The 12,247-nt window shown below is 32.7% G+C and overlaps 1 protein-coding gene across 1 annotated transcript; it reads right to left on the bottom strand.

The window, feature by feature from the left end:
* Positions 1-2,915: 2,915 nt before the first annotated feature.
* On the bottom strand, positions 2,916-7,220 carry LOC145048562 (protein BEARSKIN2-like). Its single transcript, XM_078997098.1, has 3 exons — positions 6,949-7,220; positions 3,767-4,062; positions 2,916-3,672 (listed from the first exon to the last, which is right to left on the bottom strand). The coding sequence occupies exons 1-3, from the start codon at positions 7,109-7,111 to the stop codon at positions 3,004-3,006; spliced, it is 1,128 nt and encodes a 375-aa protein (XP_078853224.1). The 5' UTR covers positions 7,112-7,220; the 3' UTR covers positions 2,916-3,003.
* Between the last annotated feature and the right edge of the window lie 5,027 nt (positions 7,221-12,247).

Below are 12,247 nucleotides of genomic sequence, written 5' to 3'. Positions count from 1 at the left end.
ATGGATCAATCCGGGTTTCATTTATTTATTATATAAGTTGGGTTAAGAAAACAATAAGTATGACCGTATATTAACTCATTTACTAAAAATGTTGGCTTGGATTGGGAATCTTAACCCATTTACATAAAAAAGTTTGGTTTGATGGAGATTTCCAACCCATTTAATTAAACAGATCAACCCGTTTATGATTCAAACCAGCCCATTGCAAAACATAATTGGTATGGAGTTTTTTTCTTTGTTTTTTGTGTTCTTGTTGATTGTAATTAATCATTCAATCCGCAAGAAAGCTTTATGTGTACTCTCATGTATTCATCTTTTAAGATGCAGTTAAAAAACTATGAATGCATTGCGGCGATTAGTGGAATATGCACAATGTTTTTAGTGGGCTGCATGGACCCCCTCTTACCCTAAATTTTATATAGAAAGTTTGTAAATATTTTTTATTTTTAAGAGTATAAGGTATGGACAACTAATCATAACATCATTTTGGTGCCACTTTACATACCACATCACCAATGGTGTTATAACACCAAGTGGGGAAATGATCACCATGTTGTTTCTTGATATAACACCAACTTTTTTCCATTTTATATATATATTTTTTGAATTTTTTTTTTAATTTAGACAAATATTTTTTTAACTATAACATAATAAATAAAACATAATGCTTAAAAATTATAAATAACATATAATAAAAACAATTTTTAAAGATTAAAATTAACATAGAAATTAAATTACACATTACATCCAAATTCCAAAAAATAAAAATAAAAGTACAATGCTATTCGTTAAAAAAATACTTTTTTAAACACTAAACCCTATTCGTTATCGTTATTGTTACCATAAAAGATATAATCCGTCAAGTCCTCTCGAAGTTGTCTGTATTTATTCGCGTCCTGAATGTCAACAACTCGATGCAAATACTCTGTTGTTCTTGGTTGAAACTGAACCTGTCTGGGCTCCGTTGGGATATAGTGTGCAATATTTCTCCTTTTATCTTCTACTACCATGTTATGCATTATGATACATGCATACATGATATATCGTAGAGTTTCTAAATCCAATGGTTGTGCTGCATGTTCAACTATATGCCACTTGCATTCAGCACTCCAAAAGCACGTTCCACATCCTTACGTACTCCTTATTGTTTTCTCTTAAAAAATTTGTCTCGTTCTTCAACCGGATGACGGAATGTCTTCACGGATGTGGAATACTGAGGATATATTTCATCTGTAAGGTAATATTCATATTTGTATTCGTTTCCATTCACCGTGAAAGGAGTATTCGGGGACTTTCCATTCAAAAGATCGTCGAATATTGGCGACTGATCAAGAATGTTGACGTTGTAGTTGGAACCTGCAACCCCAAAAAATACATGCCAAATCCATAAATCTTGAGAAGCAACAGCCTCTAAAACCAACGAAGGCGATCCGTGATGACCACTTGCGTATTGCCCTTTCTATGCTACGTGACAATTTTTCCATTTCCAGGGTCTGCAATCAATGCTTCCGATCATTCCGGAAACCCATGGCGTTCTTCATATGCCGCATACAATTCTTGCAAATCATGCAACGAAGGTTTCCGTAAATACATGTCTTCAAATGTTTCAACAACACCCCTTGACAATGTATACAAACTCTCTCTTACGATTCTTTCGGACATTCTCATATAGTCGTCCATGGTGTCCGGTGACTCCCCCATAGCCATCAAACAAATGACCACAACACATTTCTGCAACGTTGTAAACCATCGTCTACCTCTAGCATCATATCTCAATTGGAAAAATTCATACCTAAACATAATTTAACTACAGTTTAAAAATATATTGCATGTGTAGTAAAATTACAGAAACATGTACTAGTTTTTTTTTTTTTTTTTTTTTTTTTGTATAAAAGTATAGTAAATAAGCGCTACCAGCTTTCCAAAGCGTTGGCGATCCGTTGGAACACATTCCTACTCAAACAAAATCTTCTTTTGAAGTACTTCGACCCGTATACACAATTATCCGCAAAGTAATCGCGATATATATGCTCGTGTCCTTCCTTACAATTTCTGTTTAATGTCGCACATTTTTTTAGTAGTGGAACTGAGTCTGGTTATAGCAGCTCGTTAGTATAATACTGATACATCATCATGAAGAATATATCGTCATCGGAATCATCGGACAAGTCGAAAGGATCCATAATTTTTTTTGAAGATAATTGAGATTATAGAGAGAAAGAGAGAAGTTATGTGTATAAAAAATTGTTTAGATATAATAGGATTTTATATAGGAAAAAGAATAATTAATTTTAAAGTTTTTATTATTAGTAAATTAACCGTATTCAAATGGTTTGAAGTGTAACGGTCGATTTATTTTTGCTCGTTTCTTTGGGTGGAGACAGCAACGAGAAAGGCTACGATGCGGATAAATGAGATTGGGGGGGGGGGGGGGGGTTCATCTCGTTGTGACGCCGTTATCCCCCTCCGCATCCCCAATAACGAGAAACAACACCCATAGCTTATGCTCTAAGGCTATAAGATATACTCAAATGCCTCACACAACCATCTCTTTCCACATCAGTTTTCACACCACCACAAAGAAGAAGGGGATTGTTTTCTCATTCTAATCACTTGAAGGTCATTGAAAGAGGAAGACAACAGAAGCGAAGGGGAATAGAAAGAAAGAGGAAGAAAGTTTTTGTATATGACGACACCCGCCCACACCATTGGAGGTGGTGTGCATGCCATGGTGATGGTGCCACATCATCAACACCCCCATCAATGTTACTGGTATATCCGGTAACCTAACTCATTACAATTCAGCCACAGAGCGGTTACATAATGAAATATGAGCATTTTTTATAACATCATCTCCTTCATATTACTTATATAGAATTGAATACAGAATTAGTCATAATAATTGAAGTATTGGTAATTTCATATGGTTAGAGAAATCCTCATTTGAAGATCTAATCCACAATTTCAAAGAAAATTAAGATACAAGTATATATGTATATTTGACTACTTCCCGTAGCCCCAAAAGTCCATTTCTCCCCGCAATGGCAATTGATTGACTTGTTGCATTGATGAAGATGATGATGCATTTGCATTATTTTCATATCTCACCAACTCTTTTGACGAACTTCCATCTTCATTGGCTGCAGCACCAAGATGCGAAGTCACGATCCTGTCCATCATTCCCCACTCGTTTCCAGCAGCATTAACCATGCGTTCAGGTGGTTCACAGGTTCCGGCCTCTAAACCAGGCTCACAACCTTGGTAACCAACAGGAAGCTGCTGGTTCTCGCCGCTTCCACTATCACAATCACCATGGTTTGACATCAATTGTTTAACCATCACCGGTGAATCTTCCGATGGTAGATTCGAAAAATCATAGCCTAACGGTTTGTGGGTCGGTATGAAGTTTTGAGCTTGGAGATGTGGATAAGGGTGCGGAAGGTGGCCATGGTTAAGCCCAAGATCGACGAAGGTTTGTAGCTGTTGGTGCTGTTCTTGATGGTATGGTAAGTACTGATGATGGTTTTCAACCCTAGGGTGCGAAAAAGAACCAGGTTGATTCGAACCATGGTTAAGTTGATCGGACCCACTGCTACCTCTTGACCCTTCGTTTCCTCCAACCTTGAACAGATTCTTCTTTTTGAACACCCTGCAAATCACCCATCCATCTTCCTGCAGGAATTTAAAACATTGTGAAAATTCAAGAAAACACTAGCTCAGATTTCCTGGATGATGGTATAGCTAGAGATCGATATAATTAACTTACAGGAGACGTGAGGGTGGAATTGAGCGGATCATGTTGATCTTCGTTATCTTCTAATCGATACTCGTGCATGATCCAATCGGTCTTTTGGCCATGAGGAGCTCGACCACGATAAAACACAAGCGTTTTCCTCATACCAATCTTCTCGAAAGTGTTTCGGATGCATTTGTCTCTCCCAGTTGCCTTCCAAAAACCAGCATTCGTTGCTCTATTCGTTCTCGAACCCGTCGGGTACTTCCTGTCCTTGTGGCTGAAGAAGTACCACTCGTTTTGAGGTGTCGACCCGATGTTACATCTCTCTGTCATAAATATAATCGTCATGTCGCCGTTTAATTATATGTAACAGAGTTTAATCTAAAATATTGTATCACATTGAACACAAGATAGACCTTAATTGTTTAATGATATATATACATGCAATTTGATTATGGAATTTAAGGAATTACTACCGCTATAAGTAAAACTAAATCAGAGGTAAAATAACCATGAAAACCCGCTTATAAAATTAATTAAATTTTCAAAATAAAACTTAAAATTATTAATTAATTATTTTAAATAAAACATTTTAAATAAATTATTAATTAAAAAATATTTTTTTAGTTATATAAAATTATAATCTTTGATTTAAATAAGTAAATGAAATTATATCCTATTATAATCTTTATGAATTTTATTCTAATTTTATTAATTTAATATAATTATAATGAAAATTTTGAAATTTGAAATGAAGAATAAATTGATTAACAAATAATAAGACATTAATTAGGAGGCTATAGAACGAGACATAACAAAATGAAAATAAACATATTCTTTTATTAGAATAGAGATTTTGTACAAATTTATCAACTAGATTCTTTATTTTGTATATATTTTTGCATGTTTAAAATGGATTTTTAAATTCTCCAATCTTCATAATTAAAAATTTAGAAGATATTTTTCAAGGTAATTAATTATTCGAAATCCCGTAATTAACCTTTAAGTTCTAACTTTGGACAAAGTTAAACGAAATTATGTAACTGATACAGTTTCTATTTTATTAATGTTTGATAGTAGATTTTATATACAATTTCTATTTTATTAATTAATATTATTTATACTAAATCAAAACTATTTTACAAAATTTCTAAGGAAAGTTTGTTTTTTCCAAAATTATTTGATTAAATCCTTTCTTAAATAACAAGAGAATTAAAATCCACATGATTAGGGTGATCATCACATCTTATGTAATAAGGGGATTGAATAAAGTATAATACTGTGATTGAAAAAGTATATATAATAAGGTGAATAAAAAAAATATTTACCATTTAGTATCATTTCAAATATATTTACTAAAATAGTATTTCTTTTCATTTTTCTTTATTTTTCAGTTTTCCTTAATACTTTTTATTTTAAATATTCAATTTTTTTCTCTTTAATTTCACCTTTTTATTTTTATTAAATAACAATTTTTATTTTAGTTTTTTTAACCGTTTTTTACTGTTTTTTAACTTACAGTTTTCTTTCTCATTTTTATTTCTAATTTTTTTCTTTTTAATTTTAAATATCAATTATCGTTTATATTATGTAAAAATACTTAAAAAGATAAGCTAAATTCACTTTTATAAGTATAATTAAGTGGCCCAATTGAGTAGTGCTTTTGTTTTCTAATATCATATAATATGAATTTGAAGACGTTTTCTTATTTTAGTTTTCATATAATTAAACAATGATATATCTTTTAGTAGAAAATCAATAAGGGTAGAGCATGTGTAAAGGGGGCATAATTATTTTTTTCATGTAAGGATGTTGTATATAATACTATTTTATTTTGTAAATATGCAATCAATATGGTAAAAAAAAGTAATAAATTGGTAGCGAATTCAATATGATTGTATCATATTGTAGTAATTGATTACAAAATTAATTTGATATAAAATTAGTAAAATAAAATATAGTAACTAGTTACATAATTTAGTGTTTTACCAAAAAGAAAAATCCATAACACTGAATTATACAAAACAAATAAAATTAATTTTAATGTTTATTTGGATGAATGGAATAAAACAATAAATAAACAAAAGATACAAGATAATAGAATATGTCATGTATTCTATTTTTTTATTGTTGTATTTTTTTTAACGAACAATGTTGAGTTTTTTTTATCTTAAAAACATTATATGTGTAATGTTAAAGTCGTGAAAAGAAATAATTAGATCCCCTTTTCCTTTTCCTTGAATCGGTAATTTATATTAAATGCCGGTTTTTGGTTGTTTAATGCAAACTACATAAAAACAAATCCATTTAATTTTAAAGGAAAAAAAAAACATTATATCCTATTGAATTATATAAACTTTTTACACATGTTCTATGCTTATTGATTTTCTATGAAAATATATTTAATCGTTTAATGATATGAAAACTAAAATAACAAACATCTTCAAATTCGTATTAGAAAACTAAAGCACTACTCAATTGGGCCACTTAATTATACTTATGAAAGTGAAATTAGCATTTCTTTTAAAAGAATTTTATATACTATAAATAATAATGGATATTTAAAATTAAAAAGAAAATAAAAGAAATAAAAATGATAAAGAAAACTTTTAGTTAAAAAAAAAACAGTAAAAAAATGGTAAAAAAATAACTAAAATAAAAATTGTTATTTAACAAAAAGTAAAAATATAAAATAAAAGAGAAAAAAACTGGATATTTAAAATAAAAAATATTAAGGAAATCTGAAAAATAAAGAAAAATGAAATGAAATACTATTTTAGTAAATATTTTTAAAAGCATGGTAAATACTTTTTTAATCACACTATTATGATCAAAAACTCTTGGTAATTATGGTTCTTATTTCACAAAGTATAGTAAATTATGGAATTTAATTATTATTTTGAAAATTCATTCATTGAAATAGAAATTAAATTAACATATATATCATACCTTTAAAACAAAAAAAAAAAAAAAAATGAATTTAGGTATAAATTATCCTAAAACTCATTATATATATGTTGTATGATTTTATCTATTCATTTTTCATATGAAATATTCAAACACATAAACTAGAACTCGATACTTTATACTAAAAGTAAACTCAACTGATTCGTTTTCATTTATTTTCTTGTTCATAAATTCTATTCCGCTTCAGTTCATACATACATACATACATAAATATACATTTTTGAGAAATTCATTAGTTTAAATACCTTGAAGATCCCATGGCTCAATCTTGTTCAAGTCGACTTCTCGAATAACATCCATATCGAATTTCTGAAATGAAATCTTCTTCTTCAAGTAGTAATGTAACAGTTCTTCGTCGGTGGGATGAAACCGGAACCCTGGCGGAACACCTCCGCTTGACGAGGCCATGGTAGTTCACACCGCCGCCACCACCAAATAAACACCGTTAAATTTCTTTATGCCTGAATCTGGGTTTTGTAAATCAGTCTGGTTTCGTTGTTCTGGAAAAGGTTTTATAGAGGAGTTATTATTTTGTGGGTGTCAACGAACGAGGATCTGATAAGAGGGAAGTTGACGGCCGGTGACGACGCCGGCGGTGTAGCTTAAAGCTAACGTAAATTGTAAGCCAACGTATTTGGACTCGTAGACACGATCCATGCAATATCCCCTTGAATTTACCTACGCGCACATGGAGTAGCGCGTGAAACCACTTTCCTTCCAGGCTATTGTTCTTTATTTTAGTGGGTTATATTAATTTAATAAAAGCTTCATTTAGGTCTGTGTGTGTTTTTTTATTTTTCTTTATGGCACTACAGTGTCGGGTGTAAAACAGTTGCGATTGTAACGCGTTGTGGTCCATGCTAATGTGTTATTAAATGAAATAAACGATCCCGAGGGTAATTTCAAATATATTATAAACAAAATAATTATTGCGATGTTTGATTGTTTTTTAAGCAAATTCATGAAAAAACCTTCTCTCGAGATTTGAATTATTTTTCTAACGAATTATATTACATTCGTTTCTTCGACGAAATTATATACTGAAATTATATTGCAATTAATTATAGTCGTGTTCAGGTGAAATTTATAAGAGCTCATGAATTTGGTAACTCACCAGTTCGAATCGACTGTATCATACATGGAATACATGGATTGGCGATGAGTTATTATATTTCTATTGTAAAACAAATATAACAAATTAACATAATGAACTTTGTTAAGTACTTTGAAGCCGGTGGCAGAATAGCTAGAGGTTGCACCGCCTCTTTTATCACTCTTGTTCCTAAGGTGAAGGATCCACTTACCCTCAATGACTATCGCCCCATTAGCTTGATCTGCAGCCTTCATAAGATTATCTCCAAGATCTTTGCTGCCCGGATAAAGCGCGTGATAGGCAACGTGATTGATGAAGTGCAATCGGGATTCATTGAAGGTCGTAACATTTTGGATGGGCCCATGATTATAAACGAAATATGTAGTTGGGCGAAACATTCTAAAAGAGGAACCTTTCTTTTTAATGTAGATTTTGATAAAGCATTGATTCCATAAATTGGAATTATTTGGATTCGGTGATGTATCAAATGGGTTTTGGAAATAGATGGAGGTTTTGGATCCGAGGTTCCCTTGATTCTTCTAGGGCGTCTGTTCTAATCAACGGTGTTCCTACAAATGAATTCTCCATCACTAAAGGAGTTCGTCAAGGTGATCCGCTATCACATTTTCTCTTCATCATTGCTATGGAAGGTCTTAATGTGGCTATGAGATCGGCGATCCAAAATTCCTTGTATTCGGGTATTTCTCTTCCAAACAATGGTCCCTCCATCTCTCATTTGTTTTACGCGGATGATGTTTTATTAGTCGGTGACTGGTCCCTCTCAAACTTCAAGAACCTTTCTAGAATCCTTAAATGTTTTCATGTGGTGTCTGGTTTAAATGTTAACTTTCACAAGTCAAAGGTTTATGGGATAGGTATTAACAATTATGATGTTGTAAGTTGCGCTAATATTATGGGGTGCGAGGCTGCCAACCTCCCATTCGTTTATCTCGGTGTTCCCGTTGGGGCTAACATGAACCTTAAAAGAAATTGGAAACCAGTTATTGATAAGGTGCAAGGTAAGCTTTCGAGTTGGAAATCCAAGACCCTCTCTTTTGGAGGCAAATTGACTTTGGTTAAGTCAGTTCTTGGAAGCATGCCTCTGTTTTATTTTTTGATTTTTAAGGCCCCTAATTCCATTATTGATTTGTTGGAGAAGATTCGTAGAAGATTCCTTTGGGGTGGGACGGATGAGAAAAACAAAATTTGTTGGGTTGCATGGAAGCATGTTCTTGCGGATAAAGAGTTGGGTGGTCTAGGTGTTGGCTCTCTTAAGAGCCTTAATATTGCTTTATTATGTAAATGGATATGGAGGTTAAAATTGGATAATTCTTCTCTATGGAAGCAAGTTATTTGTGGGATTCATAATCTTTCTCGCAAACCAATTTATAATCTGTCCAAGAGATCTATCCCTGGTGTTTGGAATAATCTGGTATCTATTTCGAGAATTTTGGGAGAGATGGGCCTCGACTCGTATCCACCAAAATTGGATCGGGGCGGAATACCCTGTTTTGGCTTGATAATTGGATTGGTGATGGAAATCTGGCTTTTAGGTTTCCTAAATTATATGCCTTGGATAAACGTAAGTCTTGTTTTCTGGCAGAAAGATTTTCTTCGAATGGTTTTTTATGGGCTTAAAGGAAAAATCCCAGCCTTCTCGTGGAGATGATAGAACTGGCCCAACTCTGTCGGCTCCTCGATGGGGTTACCTTGTCCTCGGATCCTGACTCTTGGAAATCCAAACTTTCTAGTGATGGGCAGTTCTATGTTAGAGACATTCGTAAGCTCATCGACTCCAAAGTCACCGTTGGGACTAATAGTACAACCGTTTGGGTGAATCTTGTCCCCTTAAAAATAATCTGCTTTGTTTGGAGGGCTAGTTTGGATGGTATCCCTGTTGGATTAGTGTCTAAGTTCATAACTATTTTGGTATGTAATTGACCCGATGGTGCATGCTCCTTTTGGGTTGCCTTCACCAAAGCAACTTGATAGGATGAATTATGGAGAGAGAGGATTAATTATGATTTATTAATATATTATGAGAATAATATATTAAAGGAGAAATCATATTGGTTAATTAATATTAGTCAATAATTAATTAAGAATTAATTTTGTGACTAAAAGACATTAATTAAACTTAAGGGACTAGAACTGTCAATTGTATGATAGTTGAATATTAGGCTAATGGACTCCATATTAGAGGGGTGGACAAATTCTATGGGGAAACCCATTAGAAATCATCCTAGGCCTCTAAGGAGGAAGTTCATGGGTTGGTTAGGGCTTAAGAAGTCAAATTAGGGTTTCCTTGTTAGATAACCCTAATAGCCTCACTATTTAAGGATCCCTAGAGCACCAAAAACGTGGCTAAGAGTTTCCTTAGGGTTTCCACACGTTTTTGGGTGCCTCCTCTCTTATCATTCTTCATCCTCTTACTCTTGGTGTTTGTGAGCCATTAGATGAGTGACACTTGTGACTCTAAGCTTTCTAAAGCCATTACAAGGAGGATTTGAGTTGTTATTACTATATAACAACAAAAGGTATGTATTCTAATCTTCTTGGTGAATTTTGAAAATAGTATGACTCATTAGGGTTTTATTATGTGCTCATAATGTTGTGTAACTAATAGTGAAAACATAGATCTAATTCTAGTGTTGCATGTACACATAAGATTGTTTGTAGAAAACCCATCAATTCCTTCCTCCATGGCTCTTTCAAGGAGGGGTGTGGGTGTTTCTTCTATGAGGTGTCTCTTTTGCATTAATGGTGTGGATGATACAGATCACTTGCTTATTGCTTACGATCTCGCTAAGGAGGTGTTCAAGTGGATTTTTAAGTGGTATGATGTCCCTTTCGTTTGAATTTTGCTGCTAAGTGGGGGAACTGCCCAAAAAAAAAGGAAGGTCTTTCTTGCCATATTGTACGGAGGTCTGTGGTGTATTTGGAAGGGCCGGAATGATAAGCTTTTTAATCAGGTGCCTACAACCATTGCTAAAGTTGTGGACAACATTATATCTATGGTCTTTGGGTGGGTTAAACATAGGGGTAATTTTGGCAATTGTAATTGGGCGAATTGGTGTTGTTCCCCGTTTAGTGTCTTGTAGCTTTGCCCTGGGCGGGGGGTGTGGGGGTTTGTATTGCTTTGGGGTTGTGATTTAGCTTAGTTGTTTGCCAAGTCTTTTTCCTTGTAAGGCTTCGACCCTTGTTTCTTTTTTATAAAATTTCGCCGTTTCAAAAAAGATCTATTATTTTTATTTTTATTTTAACAATCAATCAAATTGTATATAGAATGACTAGCGAGATACTAACCAAAACAAAGAAAATTTTTATTTTAACAATCAACCAAATTTTATATAGAATGACTAGCGAGATACTAACCAAAACAAAGAAAAACAATTTAATGACTTATTAGGATTCTTAAGCCAATCTAGCTACCTTATTTTAAACGTAATGATGCAACCAGGGCCGGCCCAATAGGGCGGGCAAGTTGGGCGACGGCCCCGGGCCTCACTACGGTTTGGGGCCCCAAATTAATGTTGTTTGATATTTTATTTATATATATATATATATATATATATATATATATATATATATATATATATATATAACTGATTTGTATCAAAAGAGTTACAAAATGTTTAAGTAGATGAATTGGTTAGCAGCGGTGGTAAGCGTTTCATCTTTTCTTAATTTCCCCATGTTTGATTCCTTCTATATGCACAGTTTTTAGATTAATAATTTCTTTCATTACTTGTTTCACCTTTTTTCAATAGTCCCGTGTTCGATTCCTTTTATATGCAGTTTTTAGATTAACAATTTCCTTCATAGGCGCCTAACTTCTTTTATTGATCATTTTATTGAAATTGAAATCTAGAAAAGCCCCCACATTCTTCTTGGTTATTTACAAATCATACAAGTTACATAAATGGTCCCCATGTTCGATTCCTTCTATATGCACAGTTTTTAGATTAATAATTTCTTTCATTACTTGTTTCACCTTTTTTCAATAGCCCCGTGTTCGATTCCTTTTATATGCAGTTTTTAGATTAACAATTTCCATAATACGCGCCTAACTTCTTTTATTGATCATTTTATTGAAATTGAAATCTAGAAAAGCCCCCACATTCTTATTTATGAATCATACAAGTTACATAAATGATCCCTTAACTCTCTTTGTTTTTTCAACAAACCACACAAGCAATTATTTCATGTTTTATTTTGGTGTTTTTCTAACCCATTATTATACATAATTTCTTTGTTTATATATGATATTTTCTATCTTTTATCGTCTTTTAGTACATAATTCTTTTTCTAGGTTTGATAACAATATATTAATGCTAACCTATCAGTACGTTAGGCAGGTCATCAAGTTATTTTTTTCAGAGGTTTCACTGAAATATGATTTTTTCCAAACACTATCTTTTTGTTTTTCTTTTCCAAACACCAAATGAATG

This window comes from Lactuca saligna, chromosome 1 (assembly GCF_052625555.1).
Source record: "Lactuca saligna cultivar CGN05327 chromosome 1, ASM5262555v1, whole genome shotgun sequence".
Lineage (NCBI taxonomy): Eukaryota > Viridiplantae > Streptophyta > Magnoliopsida > Asterales > Asteraceae > Lactuca > Lactuca saligna.
This window is presented reverse-complemented; position numbering and strand designations above follow the sequence as displayed.